The following is a 20,781-nucleotide window of genomic DNA, read 5'->3' as shown; positions in this document are numbered from 1 at the left end:
GGAATCTGTATAAGGCCTCTGGGCTCCCTTGGGGGAGGGCCCAGGAGCGGCAGGACACCTACCTGAGACACCACAGGAACCTGAAAGAAACAGACCAGATAAACAGTTCTCTGCACCCAAATCCCGTGGGAGGGAGAGCTAAACCTTCAGAGAGGCAGACAAGCCTGGGAAACCAGAAGTGACTGCTCCCTGCACACACATCTCGGACGCCAGAGGAAAAAGCCAAAGACCATCTGGAACCCTGGTGCACTGAAGCTCCCAGAAGGGGCGGCACAGGTCTTCCTGGTTGCTGCCGCTGCAGAGAGCCCCTGGGCAGCACCCCACGAGCGAACTTGAGCCTCGGGACCACAGGTAAGACCAAATTTTCTGCTGCAAGAAAGCTGCCTGGTGAACTCAAGACACAGGCCCACAGGAACAGCTGAAGACCTGTAGAGAGGAAAAACTACACGCCAGAAAGCAGAACACTCTGTCCCCATAACTGACTGAAAGAGAGGAAAACAGGTCTACAGCACTCCTGACACACAGGCTTATAGGACAGTCTAGTCACTGTCAGAAATAGCAGAACAAAGTAACACTAGAGATAATCTGATGGCGAGAGGCAAGCAACAGAAACCAAGACTACATGCCATCATCGGATCCCAATTCTCCCACCAAAACAAACATGGAATATCCAAACACACCAGAAAAGCAGGATCTAGTTTCAAAATCATATTTGATCATGATGCTGGAGGACTTCAAGAAAGAGATGAACACACTTAGGGAAACACAGGAAAACATTAATAAACAAGTAGAAGCCTACAGAGAGGAATTGAAAAATTCCCTGAAAGAATTGCAGGAAAACACAATCAAACAGTTGAAGGAATTAAAAATGGAAATAGAAGCAATCAAGAAAGAACACATGGAAACAACCCTGGATATAGAAAACCAAAAGAAGAGACAAGGAGCTGTAGATACAAGCTTCACCAACAGAATACAAGAGATGGAAGAGAGAATCTCAGGAGCAGAAGATTCCATAGAAATCATTGACTCAACTGTCAAAGATAATGTAAAGCGGAAAAAGCTACTGGTCCAAAACATACAGGAAATCCAGGACTCAATGAGAAGATCAAACCTAAGGATAATAGGTATAGAAGAGAGTGAAGACTCCCAGCTCAAAGGACCAGTAAATATCTTCAACAAAATCATAGAAGAAAACTTCCCTAACCTAAAAAAAGAGATACCCATAAACATACAAGAAGCCTACAGAACTCCAAATAGATTGGACCAGAAAAGAAACACCTCCCGTCACATAATTGTCAAAACACCAAACGCACAAAATAAAGAAAGAATATTAAAAGCAGTAAGGGAAAAAGGTCAAGTAACATATAAAGGGCGACCTATCAGAATCACACCAGACTTCTCGCCAGAAACTATGAAGGCCAGAAGATCCTGGACTGATGTCATACAGACCCTAAGAGAACACAAATGCCACCCCAGGTTACTGTATCCAGCAAAACTCTCAATTAACATTGATGGAGAAACCAAGATATTCCATGACAAAACCAAATTTACACAATATCTTTCTACAAATCCAGCACTACAAAGGATAATAAATGGTAAAGCCCAACATAAGGAGGCAAGCTATACCCTAGAAGAAGCAAGAAACTAATCGTCTTGGCAACAAAACAAAGAGAATGAAAGCACACAAACATAACCTCACATCCAAATATGAATATAAAGGGAAACAATAATCACTATTCCTTAATATCTCTCAATATCAATGGCCTCAACTCCCCAATAAAAAGACATAGATTAACAAACTGGATACGCAATGAGGACCCTGCATTCTGCTGCCTACAGGAAACACACCTCAGAGACAAAGACAGACACTACCTCAGAGTGAAAGGCTGGAAAACAACTTTCCAAGCAAATGGTCAGAAGAAGCAAGCTGGAGTAGCCATTCTAATATCAAATAAAATCAATTTCCAACTAAAAGTCATCAAAAAAGATAAGGAAGGACACTTCATATTCATCAAAGGAAAAATCCACCAAGATGAACTCTCAATCCTAAATATCTATGCCCCAAATACAAGGGCACCTACATACGTAAAAGAAACCTTACTAAAGCTCAAAACACACATTGCACCTCACACAATAATAGTGGGAGATTTCAACACCCCACTCTCATCAATGGACAGATCATGGAAACAGAAATTAAACAGTGATGTCGACAGACTAAGAGAAGTCATGAGCCAAATGGACTTAACGGATATTTATAGAACATTCTATCCTAAAGCAAAAGGATATACCTTCTTCTCAGCTCCTCATGGTACTTTCTCCAAAATTGACCATATAATTGGTCAAAAAACGGGCCTCAACAGGTACAGAAAGATAGAAATAATCCCATGCGTGCTATCGGACCACCACGGCCTAAAACTGCTCTTCAATAACAATAAGGGAAGAATGCCCACATATACGTGGAAATTGAACAATGCTCTACTCAATGATAACCTGGTCAAGGAAGAAATAAAGAAAGAAATTAAAAACTTTTTAGAATTTAATGAAAATGAAGATACAACATACTCAAACTTATGGGACACAATGAAAGCTGTGCTAAGAGGAAAACTCATAGCGCTGAGTGCCTGCAGAAAGAAACAGGAAAGAGCATATGTCAGCAGCTTGACAGCACACCTAAAAGCTCTAGAACAAAAAGAAGCAAATACACCCAGGAGGAGTAGAAGGCAGGAAATAATCAAACTCAGAGCTGAAATCAACCAAGTAGAAACAAAAAGGACCATAGAAAGAATCAACAGAACCAAAAGTTGGTTCTTCGAGAAAATCAACAAGATAGATAAACCCTTAGCCAGACTAACGAGAGGACACAGAGATTGCGTCCAAATTAACAAAATCAGAAATGAAAAGGGAGACATAACTACAGATTCGGAGGAAATTCAAAAAATCATCAGATCTTACTATAAAAACCTATATTCAACAAAATTTGAAAATCTTCAGGAAATGGACAATTTCCTAGACAGATACCAGGTATCGAAGTTAAATCAGGAACAGATAAACCAGTTAAACAACCCCATAACTCCTAAGGAAATAGAAGCAGTCATTAAAGGTCTCCCAACCAAAAAGAGCCCAGGTCCAGACGGGTTTAGTGCAGAATTCTATCAAACCTTCATAGAAGACCTCATACCAATATTATCCAAACTATTCCACAAAATTGAAACAGATGGAGCCCTACCGAATTCCTTCTACGAAGCCACAATTACTCTTATACCTAAACCACACAAAGACACAACAAAGAAAGAGAACTTCAGACCAATTTCCCTTATGAATATCGACGCAAAAATACTCAATAAAATTCTGGCAAACCGAATCCAAGAGCACATCAAAACAATCATCCACCATGATCAAGTAGGCTTCATCCCAGGCATGCAGGGATGGTTTAATATACGGAAAACCATCAACGTGATCCATTATATAAACAAACTGAAAGAACAGAACCACATGATCATTTCATTAGATGCTGAGAAAGCATTTGACAAAATTCAACACTCCTTCATGATAAAAGTCCTGGAAAGAATAGGAATTCAAGGCCCATACCTAAACATAGTAAAAGCCATATACAGCAAACCAGTTGCTAACATTAAACTAAATGGAGAGAAACTTGAAGCAATCCCACTAAAATCAGGGACTAGACAAGGATGCCCACTCTCTCCCTACTTATTCAATATAGTTCTTGAAGTTCTTGCCAGAGCAATCAGACAACAAAAGGAGATCAAAGGGATACAGATCGGAAAAGAAGAGGTCAAAATATCACTATTTGCAGATGACATGATAGTATATTTAAGTGATCCCAAAACTTCCACCAGAGAACTACTAAAGCTGATAAACAACTTCAGCAAAGTGGCTGGGTATAAAATTAACTCAAATAAATCAGTTGCCTTCCTCTACACAAAAGAGAAACAAGCCGAGAAAGAAATTAGGGAAACGACACCCTTCATAATAGACCCAAATAATATAAAGTACCTCGGTGTGACTTTAACCAAGCAAGTAAAAGATCTGTACAATAAGAACTTCAAGACACTGAGGAAAGAAATTGAAGAAGACCTCAGAAGATGGAAAGATCTCCCATGCTCATGGATTGGCAGGATTAATATAGTAAAAATGGCCATTTTACCAAAAGCAATCTACAGATTCAATGCAATCCCCATCAAAATACCAATCCAATTCTTCAAAGAGTTAGACAGTACAATTTGCAAATTCATCTGGAATAACAAAAAACCCAGGATAGCTAAAGCTATCCTCAACAATAAAAGGACTTCAGGGGGAATCACTATCCCTGAACTCAAGCAGTATTACAGAGCAATAGTGATAAAAACTGCATGGTATTGGTACAGAGACAGACAGATAGACCAATGGAATAGAATTGAAGACCCAGAAATGAACCCACACACCTATGGTCACTTGATTTTTGACAAAGGAGCCAAAACCATCCAATGGAAAAAAGATAGCATTTTCAGCAAATGGTGCTGGTTCAACTGGAGGGCAACATGTAGAAGAATGCAGATCGATCCATGCTTATCACCCTGTACGAAGCTTAAGTCCAAGTGGATCAAGGACCTCCACATCAAACCAGACACACTCAAACTAATAGAAGAAAAACTAGGGAAACATCTGGAACACATGGGCACTGGAAAAAATTTCCTGAACAAAACACCAATGGCTTATGCTCTAAGATCAAGAATCGACAAATGGGATCTCATAAAACTGCAAAGCTTCTGTAAGGCAAAGGACACTGTGGTTTGGACAAAACGGCAACCAACAGATTGGGAAAAGATCTTTACCAATCCTACAACAGATAGAGGCCTTATATCCAAAATATACAAAGAACTCAAGAAGTTAGACCGCAGGGAAACAAATAACCCTATAAAAAATGGGGTTCAGAGCTAAACAAAGAATTCACAGCTGAGGAATGCCGAATGGCTGAGAAACACCTAAAGAAATGTTCAACATCTTTAGTCATAAGGGAAATGCAAATCAAAACAACCCTGAGATTTCACCTCACGCCAGTGAGAATGGCTAAGATCAAAAACTCAGGTGACAGCAGATGTTGGCGAGGATGTGGAGAAAGAGGAACACTCCTCCATTGTTGGTGGGATTGCAGACTGGTAAAACCATTCTGGAAATCAGTCTGGAGGTTCCTCAGAAAATTGGACATTGAACTGCCTGAGGATCCAGCTATACCTCTCTTGGGCATATACCCAAAAGATGCCTCAACATATAAAAGAGACACGTGCTCCACTATGTTCATCGCAGCCTTATTTATAATAGCCAGAAAATGGAAAGAACCCAGATGCCCTTCAACAGAGGAATGGATACAGAAACTGTGGTACATCTACACAATGGAATATTACTCAGCTATCAAAAACAACGAGTTTATGAAATTCGTAGGCAAATGGTTGGAACTGGAAAATATCATCCTGAGTGAGCTAACCCAATCACAGAAAGACATACATGGTATGCACTCATTGATAAGTGGCTATTAGCCCAAATGCTTGAATTACCCTAGATCCCTAGAACAAACGAAACTCAAGACGGATGATCAAAATGTGAATGCTTCACTCCTTCTTTAAATGAGGAAAAAGAATACCCTTGGCTGGGAAGGGAGAGGCAAAGATTAAAACAGAGGCTTAAGGAACACCCATTCAGAGCCTGCCCCACATGTGGCCCATACATATACAGCCACCCAATTAGACAAGATGGATGAAGCAAAGAAGTGCAGACCGACAGGAGCCGGATGTAGATCGCTCCTGAGAGACACAGCCAGAATACAGCAAATACAGAGGCGAATGCCAGCAGCAAACCACTGAACTGAGAATAGGTCCCCTATTGAAGGAATCAGAGAAAGAACTGGAAGAGCTTGAAGGGGCTCGAGACCCCAAAAGTACAACAATGCCAAGCAACCAGAGCTTCCAGGGACTAAGCCACTACCTAAAGACTATACATGGACTGACCCTGGACTCTGACCCCATAGGTAGCAATGAATATCCTAGTAAGAGCACCAGTGGAAGGGGAAGCCCTGGGTCCTGCTAAGACTGAACCCCCAGTGAACTAGTCTATGGGGGGAGGGCGGCAATGGGGGGAGGGTTGGGAGGGGAACACCCATAAGGAAGGGGAGGGGGGAGGGGGATGTTTGCCCGGAAACCGGGAAAGGGAATAACACTCGAAATGTATATAAGAAATACTCAAGTTAATAAAAAAAAAAAAAGAAATACTCAAGTTAATAAAAAAAAAATGAAAAAAAAACCCTGAAAAAAAAAAAACCTTCAGCAAAATGGCTGGGGTATAAAATTAACTCAAAGAAATCAGTAGCCTTACTCTACTCAATGTATAAACAACCTGAGAAAGAAATTAGAGAAATGACACCCTTCACAATAGTTCCAAATAATATAAAATATCTTGGTGTGACTCTGACCAAGCAAGTAAAAGATCTGTATGACAAGAACTTCAAGTCTGTGAAGAAGGAAATTGAAGAAGATCTCAGAAGATGGAAAGAACTCCCATGCTCATGGATTGGCAGGATTAATATAGTAAAAATGGCTACCTTGCCAAAATCAATCTACAGATTCAATGCAATCCCCATCAAAATTCCAACTCAATTCTTCATAGAGTTAGAAAGAGCAATTTGCAAATTCATTTGGAATAACAAAAATCCCAGGATAGTGAAAACAATCCTCAACAATAAAAGGACTTCTGGGGGAATCACTATCCCTGAACTCAAGCAGTATTACAGAGCAATAGTGATAAAATCTGCATGGTATTGGTAGAGAGACAGGCAAAGAGACCAGTGGAATAGAACTGAAGACCCAGAAATGAACCCACACAACTATAGTCACTTGATCTTTGACAAAGGAGCTAAAATCATCCAATGGAAAAAAAGATAGCATTTTCAGCAAATGGTGCTGGTTCAACTGGAGGTCAGCATGTAGAAGAATGCAAATCGATCCACTCTTATCACCCTGTACAAAGCTTAAGTCCAAGTGGATCAAGGACCTCCACATCAAACCAGATACACTCAAACTAATAGAAGAAAAAGTGGGGAAGAGTCTCAATCACATGGGCACTGAGGAAAATTTTCTGAACAAAACACCAATGGCTTATGCTCTAAGATCAAGAATTGACAAATGGGATCTCATAAAATGTTAAAGCTTCTGTAAGGTAAAGGACACTGTTGTTAGGACAAAACAGTAACCAACAGATTGGGGAAAGTTCTTTACCAATTCTACATCAAATAAAGGGCTAATATCCAAAATATAAAAAGAACTCAAGAAGTTAGACTGCATGGAGACAAATAACCCTATTAAAAATGGGTTTCAGAGGTAAGCAAAGAATTCTCAGCTAAGGAATGCCGAATGGCTAAGAAGTACCTAAAGAAATGTTCAACATCTTTAGTCATAAGGGAAATGCAAATCAAAACAACCCTGAGATTTCACCTCACACCAGTCAGAATGGTTAAGCTCAAAAACTCAGGCGACAGCAGATACTGGCGAGGATGTGGAGAAAGAGGAACACTCCTCCATTGTTAGTGAGATTACAGACTGGTACAACCATTCTGGAAATCAGTCTGGAGGTTCCTCAGAAAATTGGACATTGAACTACCTGAGGACCCAGCTATTCCTCTCTTGGGCATATACCCAAAAGATGCTCCAACATACAACAAAGACCCATGCTCCACTATGTTCATAGAAGCCTTATTTATAATAGCCAGAAGCTGGAAAGAACCCAGATGCCCTTCAACAGAGGAATGGATACAAAAAATGTGGTACATCTACACAATGGCATACTACTCAGCTATCAAAAACAATGACTTCATGAAATTCACAGGCAAATGGATTGAACTAGAAAATATGATCCTGAGTGAGGTAACCCAATCACAGAAAAACACACATGGTATGCACTCACTGATAAGTGGATATTAGCCCAAAAGCTTGAATTACCCAAGATACAATCCACAGTCACATGAAGCTCAAAAAAGGATGACCAAAGTGTGGATGATTCACTCCTTCTTAAAAGGGGGAACAAAAATATTCATAGGAGAGGATATGAAAGCAAAGTTTAGAGCAGAGACTCAAGGAACGGCCATTCAGAGCCTGCCCCACATGTGGCCCATATATATATATATATATATATATATATATATATATATATATATATATATATATATATATATCCACCCAAACTAGGTAAGATGGATGAAGCTAAGAAGTGCATGCTGACAGGAACCAGATATAGATCTCTCCTGAGAGACACATCTGGAGCATGTCAAATACATAGATGAATGCTAGCAGCAAACCATTGAACTGAGAACGGGACCCTGTTGGAGGATTAGAGAAAGGATTGAAGAAACTGAAGGGGTTTACAACCCCATAAGAGCAACAATACCAACCAACCAGAGCTCCCAGGAAATAAACCACTACCTAAAGACTATACATGGACTGACCCTGGGCTCCAACCTCATAGGTAGCAGAGGATGGCCCTGTTGGCCCAATGGAAGGAGAAGCCCTTGGTCCTGCCAAGGCTAGACCCCCAGTGTAGGGGAATGTTGGGTGGGGGGCAGGAAGGAGCTAGATGTGGAGGGGAACACCCTTATAGAAGAAGGGGGGAATATGGACAGGAAACTGGGACAACATTTGAATTGTAAATAAAGAAATACCCAATAAAAAAAGCTAAAAAAATATGTACCAGCTCTGCCATGCCTATGTATTACGTGAAAGAATCCGAGTCAGCATACCACAGATACATCTGCACACCCCTGTTCACCATAGCACTATTTATAATAGCAAAGCTGTGGAATGAGGCTAAGTGCCTGCCAAGTGATGGATGAATAAAGAAAACATCCTATATGTGCAGAATGGAGTTCTATTTATCCTTAACGAAGGATTATGTCCTTTGCAGACAAATGAATGCAACCAGAGACCATCGTATTAAAGGAAATAAGTAAGGCAAGGAAAGACAAATACAACACCTTTTCTCTCATTTGTGAGTCCTAGAATTCTTTATAGATACAAAAACTATATGCATCTATACATATATAATAAAAGATGAAAATACTGGGAGAAGAAAAGATCAGAGAGACAGAGAAAGAGGAAGGATACACTAGCACCCCTAAATGCGTGCCCCCCAAATATTTCAAAGCCAAGAGAAAGAAATACAAAGATTGTATTCAAAATAACCAAGGAGAAACAACCACCGATACTAAGAAGCTAAGTTCTAGAATGCTGAAAAGGACAAAAAACAGCAATCATCCAAATAGCTGAAGATATACATTTCAAAGGAGGGAATCACACTGCTAAACTAAAACATTACAGTGAACTTGCTAGCCCAGGAATTGAAAGCCAATGGGGAGCTCAAATTACAGCCATTCCCTGGAACAATATCCACCTTAAACTTGTTCGTATCTCCCATAGAAACCAATCAAATATCAATAGCTGTTTAAAACAGGACTCTGTTAAGAATGGAGGATTGATATAGCAGTCATCCTGGGTAGGGGGTGGATTTCACATCAAAAAGATTGAATGGGAGATTTTGGGAGATTTTTCTGACATATACGAACACAAACTTCCATGGTTAAAATAGAGCAATATAAGAAGTGTTATTCCCTAGACAATCTCTGGTATTTTCAACTGCTAAGTCTAGCAATCTGTGACAATGGGTTATCGAATGTGTTCAGGGTCATTAGCGTGTAATATGAGCTGATTGTGAACATAAACCGCTTCGATAATTTCATTGGTGCTCCTAATCCACGTGTACTTTGTGTTTTATTAAATTAAGCAGTGCAGACTTTCTCTATAGCCATCATTCCAGAGATGTTAAATTTACAGGACTTCCACTTCATCAAGTCTGTCTCTTTTCTCCTTGTGGTAAAGATTTTTTCTTATGGCCTCTAAATGGTATACTTATCGCCATTGAATATAATGGGTGTCCTGCTCAGAAATAAAATTTCGCAAGTGATTGAAGCAGCTACAATGCTAACCATGTCAGATCCCTCATTTTGGTACATGCTGTCCACACACACACACACACACACACACACACACACACACACACATGAACTTCTACTTCCTGACAACTGGTATTAAAGGAAAGGCACATTTCTCAACTGAACAAGATGACGTAGAATCGCTTTCCCCTGCACCTCACCACTAAGTACAACTACAAGTCCTTTGGGGAATCAAACGGCCCCATTCACAGGGGTCACATATCAGATATCCTGCATATCAGACATTTACATTACAATTCATAACCATAGAAAAATTAGAGTTATTAAGTAGCAATGAAATAATTTTATGGTTGAGGGTCACTACAATATGAGGAACTGTATTAAAGGGCCACAGCATTAGGAACATACAACTACAACAATAATTAGGAGGCATTTGGACTAAGATTTAAGAAAGCAAGCCTGGTCAGCACCTACCAATTCATCATTAGACAAACAAGTGGTCTTTTTTTCCCTTGTTGCTAAAAGCTCCGTTTTTGCAATATTTTAAGTAGATAATGCAGTTACATGGTTCCAATAGTTTTTTTAGCAACAGAATATAGTCCAGGTAGGTTTATTCTCGTTCTGGACCAAATAGGAGACTCTCTATCAAAATTCTGCAAGCCCGACACCATCGGCAGAGGAAAGTAACTGGGCATCCAAATAAGCAGCCAAAAAACAGCTCTCTGCTCCTGTCAGGACTGAGTTCCCTTGACTCGCCAGTAAGCACTTGTTTAATAGCACGTGATCTGGGAAGACCTTTTCTCCCATTGCCCCAAGAGTGTCTGTACCCATAGAGAAACACAAACCCAAAAAGAGAGGAACAATGGAGCCAATCGCTCCAAGTGCTCTGAGACTCTTTGTCTCTGTAGCCCATACATTTTTTCTCCCCACTCAGAGACAAGCAATAGAGACCCGGGAGCAGCAGGTGGCATAGCCCAGGGAGCTTGATGGAAGGCTTCGTTTTTCTCAGAGACACAGGAAAAGCTAAATCATGAGACATCACCAATAAATCATAGCACCACCCAGCCCCACTCTGAGATAATCTGGATGCCCTTCCTGAGGAGAATCGTTTATGTTTCTCGAACAGGCAGCACCACCAAGGACCAATGGGAGCCACTGAGTCACATAATAAACAATGTAAGACAAAGTAACACTGCAGAGACTCAAAAAGTCAATTCGTAGTTAGAAGTATAGCACGCAAAGGTAGATTAAGGCTTGTGTGCTAAAGAACTACCTGATGAAATTAAAAATTTTAATAAGACCTAGACTCTCCACACGTTAACAAAACATCCAGGACACAAACCCAATTAGAACCCAATTAGAGGAAAAAGAAGCTCAAGAAGAAGGATGACCAAAGTGTGGATGCTTCCACTCCTTCTTAAAAGGGGGAACAAAAATATTCATAGGAGGGGACATTGAGGCAAAGTTTAGAACAGAGGCTGAAAGAACGGCCATTCACAGCCTGCCCCACATGTGGCCCATACATATAAAGCCATCAAAACTAGATAAAATTGATGAAGCTAAGAAATGCATGCTGAAAGGGACCGGATATAGATCTCTCCTGAGAGACACAACCAGAGCATGTCAAATACAGAGGTCAATGCTAGCAGAACTGAGAATGGGACACACACCCCCTTGGGGAATTAGAGGAAGGATTGAAAGAGCTGAAGGAGCTTGCAACCCCATAAGAACAACAATGCCAACCAACCAGAGCTTCCAGGGACTAAACCACTACCAAAAGACTATACATGGACTGACCCTGGGCTCCAACTGCATTTGTAGCAGAAATAGCCTTGTTGGGCACCAGTGGAAGGGGAAGCTCTTGGTCCTGCCAAGCTCAGACCCCCCAGTGTAGGAGAATATGGGGGGGCTTATGGACAGGAAACCAGGGAAGGGAATAATGTTTGAAATGCAAATAAAGACATATATCCAATAAAAAAAAAGAATGAGGAAAAAGACAGTCATACTAACATCAAGAGGAATCAGATGTTGGAACTATTTGACAAAGATGTTTCTTTAATTTTATTGCCAAAAATGTACAAAGTAATGGCTTTCATCATAGCATTTTTATGCATGCATATAGTGTATGTTAATCATATTTGCCCCTTTATTACATGACCCTACCCCACCTCTTTCTGGGCCTGCTCTTCCTCTCTAATAGCCAACTTCTATTTTCATTTGGACCATTTTCTAGATTCCACCCCTGAAAGAAAAGCATGCTATATGAAATATCACTACACATTTACAAACATGATTCATATAGGCAGCACAAAATGCTGTCAAGGATGCAGAGAAACTGGGTTACTCGGCCATTGTGGGTAGGAATGAATGTCCACCTGTACACCGGTTCTTTATAAAAGTAAACCTGTAACTTCCATATGGTCCACAAGCCGCAGTAAGCACTTAACCACAGAGGAACAAAAGTTTTGATTTATACAAACCCTATACAAAACACCCAGAACATTTTTATAATATCCCAAATTGGAATCAGTCCAGGTATTCTCCACAAGTTCAAAGGTTAGGAGAACATCTGTGAACCATCCGCACCATCTACAAAGAAGATGCAAACTGTGAATACACATAACCACATACTCCACAGAGAGCCTGTGGTTGGGGGAGGTCACACTTTAAAGGCCACATGCTGCAGAATTGCATTCATAAGTATTTTTATTTTTATGTCTTAATTTATTTCTGTGTATGGGTGCTTTGTCTGCATGAATGTCTGTGCACTGCATGCATACCCACTACCCTCGCAGGTGAGAAGAGGGCAATGGATTCCCCATAACTGGAGTTACAGATAATTATTGAGCTACGAGGTGAGTGCTGGGAACAAAACCTAGGTCCTATATAAGAGCAGCCCTGTCTCTTAAGAGCTGAGTCATCTCTCAAGCCCCATATTTTTTATGTTTTGAAGATGACAAAAAATTATAAATATAGGACATCATTATCAAATGACAGAGACTTGAGAAAAATATGTGTGGTGGTCAAGGATAGACAGGAGCTGGGTACAGTTATTAAAAGTTCGGCATGAGAAAGGTGTATAGTATAAAACTACTCAAATTTGGGGCTGGAGAAATGGCTCAGTGGTTAAGAGCACTGACCGCTCTTCCAGAGGTCCTGAGTTCAAGTCTCAACAACCACATGGTGGCTCACAACCATCTGTAATGGGATCTGATGCCCTCTTCTGGTGTGTCTGAAGACAGCTACAGTGTACTCACATACATAAAATAAACCAGTCTTTAAAAAAAAACTACTCAAATTTGACTCTAATGGTGAGTATAGCAAAGCACACATAAATATGTACTGTGTAACTAGAGAATTCGGAAACATACCGATCCATTAGAGCAACATCAGTATCCCTTTTCTTATATTGAAGTCTTAGATATTGTAGCCATTAAGGTAAGCAACAAGGCACACCAGGGATCTCCAGCTGCACTGCAATCTACAAGTCTTTCATTAAAAGTTTTGGTGAAAAATAAAGCAAAGTGTAGGGTTGGGAAGATGGCTCCATGGATTAGAGCACCCAGGTTCAATTACCAGTATCCGCATGGCTGCTCCCAACCATCTGTAACTCTACCAGGGGATCCAACGCCCTCGTCAGCCCTCCTTGGTCACTAGGCATGCACATAGTAACAGAAATGCATTCAAGCAAAACTGGCATTCACATAAAATAAATAAACAAATAAATAATTTCTAAATACAGAGCAAATATGAAGTTTCATATTGCCCAGGTAGTATAGTGATATCAAATATCCTCATACTGCAAGGACCCCAAAATCCATGGGATCCAGCCTCCCTAGTTTTTCACCCTCATTCTGATTCTTTTTATAAATAAGCGAGCACTTCATACATTATGTCCATGAGCCTCACTGTATGTTAAGGTACGGATAATCCACGCAAATTCACAGGGGCCCATGGACTTAATTGTCATTTGCTCTTTCACTCTGGATTAAATTGTGTTAGTATAATCATTTGGAGCTGGAGACCAGAGGTATAGAGTAGCTGAATATTTATGAGGCATTTTGTGGCAGATGTACCTGCCAACAGAATATTAAGTAGAACATTTAGTAAGATACCAAATTCTGGTTGTGATTTGGATATATCAACTCATATTAAATCTGTGTGTTGTTCTAACTCACACACTGCATCTGGCTTTTTTTTTCAATCACGACCTCTGTAAATATAATTCAAGGTGTTGATTAGATTTGTGAGAACTAATGGTGACCAGAAACTGCCACAAACAGATTTACCCATGAGGTATGAAAATCCAAAATGAGTATCTTGGAATAATAAGAAGCTGGCCAAAATTGTGCTTGATTTCAGTTTTCAAGTAAGGAAATGAGAAAAATGAATCTTGTGTGAGAGAGACAGGCTACAGACTCCATCTGGAAATCTATAGAATGTTACCCTGTACAGGAGAATACCAATAAGGGAGGTCAAAGTGAACTACAAACTCTTCATGCTTATCTTTCCTGATGTAAAGGGATAGCAGACAGAATTGATGTACAAGGGCAAGACCAAATTGCCTCTTAGCAGCAGAGCCCATCACCACAAAATTGTCCGTATGATAACTGATAATTGGATAGAGGGATTAATGTGAGGCAAACAAAGGCCTTTAGAAAGTGCATGGACAATACAATCCATCTCTGCATATTCTCAAGAACGGACAGTTCATAAAGTAATCCAGGGCACATGGAACATTCTACCAATTGATAAAGCTCAACAAATCAATGCCTCCACAGATGGAGGACTACTCTGCCTTTAATAGACTGTACATTTCCCACGATGGACTCAATTCATATAATTTCATTCTGTTCAATAGAGGAGATTCTCAAATACATAACTAAGATGAATTTGATTTCTATATCTTTGGAAGACTCGTTGTCTTCATATATTCACACTTTAGAACAGATTCTTTTTTACGTCATGTGTCTGGATGGGAATTAAGAGAACTGAAGTTTCTCGTTGGTGCTTATAGTTGCTTCAAGGATTTCTGTCACCACTTATTACTTTTTTAAAAATCATGGAACTTTGGTGAAAGGAAAAAAAAACTAGAAGCAAAAGGTTCATCAGATGATTTGAATTTGTGGGCCTTTACTATATCCTTCAGCCTATACCCCCAAAATAATCAGGGAACTCCACATTTTCTGAAATTGAAATATCACCAATCTGTACTGGTAAACCATATACATATATCACCATGCTGTTTAAATATTCCTGAGTTATCTTCAACTGTCATGAATACTTGTTCTTTAAACCCAGATAGAGTTCGTGGTTTCTGTTACATGTTCTCTCAAAGCCTTGTCCTCATGAATATAAATATATATGTATATATTTTATGTGTAAATAGATTTATTGAGATTTGTAACCTAGTAATAAGCTCATTAAAATTTATTTTTAAGGGTCATAATCCTTCTATGGACCATAAATAGCAATTTATTAGACAAAAGCTAAGGCTAGGCATGTTGTAATCACTCATACTTATCCACCATTTTCCTAGCTGTCATACAGTCAAAAGAGAAATAGACATTTTATTCTATTACTCTGCCTTTACTAATGAGGATGGCAGTGACTCGAGCTGCTTGCCTAATTCCCACAGGTGGGTTATTGGCACCAGAAATTCCCTATAAAGGAAGCCCCTAAGACCATATAAGTTTGTAAGAGGGTGTCATAGCCTCCTTAAACCAGTGATCACAACCCCTTGGGAAGTGTCAAACGACCTTTTCACAGGGTCATGTAAGACCACTAGAAAACACAAATAATTGCATTGTATTATTTCATAACCACCAAAATTACAGTTAGGAGGTAGCAATTAAATAATGTTTTGGTTGTGCCACCACAATATGATGACTCTATTAAGGGGTCACAGCATGAGGAAAGTTGATAACCACTGCCTTAGACAGCCCTGCATAGTGTAAGAATGAAAGATACATGGATCTTGTGAATAGACACAGTTCTCTACAAATGCCAGCTTCACCACTTACATGACTGGTGACCTTAGAAAATGCTTGTAACCTCTCTTTTCTCATCTTTAAAATATCCTGTCCTTGATAAGAACTTAGTAAAGGGCAGCAGCCAATATTATTAAAATGGATTCGAAACTAGAGCCCCCGTCTTCAAGGGAAAAATCTGCTTTAGAGGACCTCAAGGGCCTTTTCAACTCAGTCTAGGCTACTCTGGCCCTCAGCTTAGGACCTTCTATTCAAAGGTTTAAAAAGAACACTTGTAAAATCATGAATAGTAGAGAGAACATGTTCTACTCTTGCTTAATTGTCATTTTCAGTAATGTTTTTCTTCTGTTTATTATGTTGGAATATTTTATCCACTAGGACTCAATCAGCTCAAGATTGTGGGGTGCATATTAAAAGCTATACAGGAAAGAAAAATAAATGGGGGTTGTACAGAACCTTACCAGCAATTAGACTTTGTTACTTATCAGCCATATGGTGAGGGAGGGGAAGGCTCAATTATGTTCAAAGGCTGCTGTAAAGTTTGTGTGTTTCTAAGGGCTAGACTTCTGGTTCCTTAGAACAAAGGTAACATTACTTTAAACTACATTGCATAGGCTATTCAGGCATGATTTCTCACTGTCTAACTCAGTTTTGTCATTAGAGTCAGCTAGAACTAGTCTCCTATATTTGGAAAGCCTCAAAAAAGAGGTAGACCAACAATGAGAACGAAATCAATGTCTTCAACTTTTTCTATTCTTCTACACTAGTGTCAAAGAAAGAGAACCCCAGTGCAATGTGTTTCTGTCTTTAACCCAATTAGTACCCAGACTACTGGGGAAATAATATCCCCACAACATGTGAGAACATTACTGGGTTTAGACCTAGGTACCATTCTTTCTGTAACTGGCCCCCAAAATCAAAAGAACAAAACACACACATTTCAAGAAATGTGGAAAATTCTATTGTCACTGATTATCTATACTTCAGGCTATTGGTCATGATGAAAACTGAAAGGAAAATGACATTGTATCGAGAAAATATATATATATATATATATATATCCAAGAAGACTTTGATTAACATCATTAAACCAACAAAATAATAAATTATCACAATCACACGTACACAATTTATATATATATACATATATACATATATGTATATATATATACATGTCTTCACCAAAAGGAACCAAGACTCCTTGGCAAAATGACTAATTCTTAGGCTGAACACACACAAAAAAATACAAAATGAACCTGCAGTATTCTTCTTTTCCCAGAAGGCCAGAAAATGTGCAAAGAATGATGAAATGTGTCAAAGGTACAGGAGCCAGATTGAAGGGTTCCCACTGGCCAAATATGGACCAATTGTCATATCAAAATAAACAATGCTAACAGGTGAAAACCTAGTGAATAAAACTTGAATCTATAATTCCATGCCTACATAAATAAACATGAATTAGTTAAATAATTTGGAAGAAGTCTCCCTTAAATGGAATAAACAGAAGCTAATGTGAAACTTTACCATCATCATTTTACCACCATCCTAGTTGTGAGTGATCTAAGCAAGAGCCATGATTATAATGTAAAACTATTGGGTGGAAGCTAAATTAGAGGGCATTTACATTGTCTCCAAGCACCTCCATAGAAATTAATAATTGAAGAGGAAAAAGACAATCCATTTCCAGAGACAAAATCTGAAGGCAGTATTCTTACCAAAAATGCACAGCGAGAATCTAGTTACCAAAGAAGTAACAAATCCAAACTAATACATGATCTACAAAACAACTGGACTACACAACAGAAATGCCTAGGTTTTTAAAAGGGGGGAAAGACTGGGGATCTAAATAGACTTGGTAGCTAGATGCAATGAATGGCTGTAAAACAAATCTTATGCCAAGCAAAAAGCATAGTTACAAGGGAAATTAAGATGATTGACTAAATTTTTAAGATCAGCTAGGAATTTAATGTTGTAGCCATGTTCAAGTTTTTTATTTTGTCCATTGTGATATGGTTAAGACAATTCCTTATCCTTGGGGAGCACACTCTGAGACAAATGGTAATAATTAGGAATTATGCTTTCTTCATATGATCAAATGACTCAAAAACAAATAAAGGGTATGATATGGAGGGTGTGTGTGTGCATATGCATGTGAGTGCATGTGTGTTACAGACAGAGAGATGCAGAGAAAGAGAGAGGAGAAAGTGCATAGCAGGAAAATTAAGGACCAAGATGAGGACGGGGAGAATGACAAAGCCTGTGAGTGGAAAGGGTTAACCATTAACAAGTGTGGGAAATTAATCTATACATTTTCTTGTTCTTATATATTGCCTATGAGTTTGAAGTTGTATTAAAACAAAAGGGAAAAGAAAACAAGTTTTTTCCTCTACATCAAAAAGCAGGTGGCAAAATGATGGGAACCTTGGGCACCTTGGAGGAAGGCAGAGCCTTGATCTAGGAATGGATAATTTTAGCCTTGTTTGTGAGCAGAGCTGTGATATACCAATTCTACTCTCGCTGAGGAAAAAAAAAAGTGAAGTTACTCACAGCAGCGCGGTCTCCTATCAACAGTTGGACTTATCTTGTGGATGAGCCAAACATCATCTTCCCAACTAACTACATTTCCATATAAACATGTCATAAACTCCTCATTTTCCAGGATGCGGTCCCAAAGCTGAAAGTAATAGAGGCTGCTTGTAAAGCGAGGTACCACAGTTTTAATCTGGCCCTCTCCATTCCTCCGAAAGTGCCCCAAGACCAATGTCCCATTTGGAGACAAACTGTGTGGCTGATCCATTATTGCAAGTATCCTTTCCTTGTTCCGGAAGAGCTCTAATCTGCCCTTCACACCATCCCATACCAAGCAGAGGGTATGCCAATGAAACGGAATCAGGCGATAACTGACATAAAAGGTCTTGCCAAGGTTGTACAGTATCAGCTGCTGATGGTCTCCTGCAAGTCCAAGGTCTATATCTTCTCTGCCCAGGAGAGTGTTATTAGTAATATAGAAGAAGGCCATCCAGTAATGTGAGCTGTTAGTCATCAATATCAGATCAATACATGCTGTGAGTCGGCTGAGTTCTGGCATGGTGTTGGCCAGGCTGACATATGTCTCGCATTCTCCATAAAAATCCAGCCTTTTTCCTTTCAGTGAAAGTGAATCTGTCCAAATTTGGAGAAAAGAAAAAGAGAAAACAAATGAAATTTCAGTTAATTTTTTTCTATCATCTTTGGCAGTATAGTCAAATTGTACAATAAAATTATGAGTCAGTCTTGATGCAAATAAGGAAATGGTAGATACACAAAAATCATCTCTATTTGACATTGACATTGACGTGTGATTCTTTGGCAGGAGAATTTCTCCCTAATTATATTTGCTTGGGCTAATAAGAAAAGTTAGCTTAGTGTCCCCCAAGCACACACCAGCTGAACGATTTGAAGACATAGTTGATAGTAAATGGCTAGTGGTAGGAGAAGACTGAGGGAAGGCAGCCCAGACTTCAAATTTGCTCACAATCCTCATGCATATAATCAAAAGAGAATTATTTCCACCCACCTAACTGCCTTATTACATTCATGATGCAATAGCAACTTGTTTCTCAGATGCCTTTTTCTGGGCCAAATTACAGATTGCTTCTGCCTCTGGAGACTGCTTCTCACTGAGCAGCCCTGACAAAGGATTGCAGCCTGCATAACTGGACAACACAGAAGCTCTGGGGTGTCTGCTGGGCCTCAGGAATAGTAGACATAGCTCGACCCAATGGCATCCTTGCATATCCTTTCTGAGGCCCACATAGACTTAAAGACCTCAAGGAATCCACAGAACCAGTTACAAACAGCATGGGAGGTCTGGCTCTGGCATTCATCAGCTTTCTGAACTTGGCCTCAGTGTTTGCTTGGGAAAAATGAAGATTTGGAATGAAAAGGGTTATTTATGCATCTGCCTCCAGAAGGAGCCACCACTTATTTACATTAGAATCCATACCAGATAACCCCTACCTTCAAGGTCTTTGAGAATATTCGAAGACTAAGTGAGATGGCATTCACAGAGTCTCCCCAAACATCGCTTAAACATCTCAATGGTACTCTTTTTTATTTATTCTTCTATAATGGTTCCTTGTTCTAAGTTTCCATTATCCTCTCTTATCTACTTCCCCCTCCCACCAAATCTTTTTTATCCTCAGTTCCTTCCCTACTTTCCTGTCTATTTTCTGCAAATCCACTCCATTTAATAAGGATTGTGTGCATGAGTACATGGGATATATTTATTCAAGTGAGGACAATGCACCAGTGTCTATACCACTGAGGAATTCAACTCACTCTCTGTATAACTTTTAATAGTCTATAACTACTCTGGGAAGAGGGAGGTCTTATGAGCCCTGTGATAGAATGTTAATGGGTCCAGTTGTGATGGTTTTATATGCTTGGCCCAGGGAGTGGCACTATTATGAGTTATGGCCTTTTGAAGTAGGTGTGTCACTATAGGCATGGGCTTAAGACCCTCCAAATTGCCTGGAAGTCAGTCTTCTGCTAGCAGCCTTCAGATGAAGATGTAGAACTCTCAGCTCCTCCTGCCTCTCCTCCATGCCTGCCTGGATGCCACCATGTTCCCACCTTGATGATAATGGACTGAACCTCTGAACCTGTAAGCCAACCCCAGTTAATTGCTATCCTTTATAAGACTTACATTGGTCATGGTGTCTGTTCACAGCAGTAAAACCCTAACTAAGACAGAAGTTGATACCAGGGACTGGGGTATTTCTGTAATAGTCCTGACCATGCTTTTGTTTAGAAGAAGGTGAA

The 20,781-nt window shown here is 39.6% G+C and overlaps 1 protein-coding gene across 1 annotated transcript in view; it reads right to left on the bottom strand.

Annotated features, from left to right (window-relative positions):
- Adgrg4 (adhesion G protein-coupled receptor G4) overlaps positions 1–19,112 on the bottom strand; it is a 129,952-nt gene extending 110,840 nt beyond the window's left edge. Inside the window, exon 1 of the mRNA XM_087601038.1 lies at positions 18,526–19,112. Within this exon, the coding sequence (XP_087457164.1) occupies positions 18,526–19,066 (541 nt within the window). The 5' untranslated portion in view covers positions 19,067–19,112. The remainder of the gene's footprint in view (positions 1–18,525) is intronic.
- Positions 19,113–20,781: the final 1,669 nt, after the last annotated feature.

The sequence above is a fragment of the Rattus norvegicus genome, chromosome X (assembly GCF_021556685.1).
Source record: "Rattus norvegicus strain SHRSP/BbbUtx chromosome X, alternate assembly SHRSP_T2T, whole genome shotgun sequence".
Taxonomy (NCBI): Eukaryota; Metazoa; Chordata; class Mammalia; order Rodentia; family Muridae; genus Rattus; species Rattus norvegicus.
The sequence above is the reverse complement of the archived record's forward strand: the minus strand, read 5'-3'. Positions and strand labels throughout refer to the sequence as shown.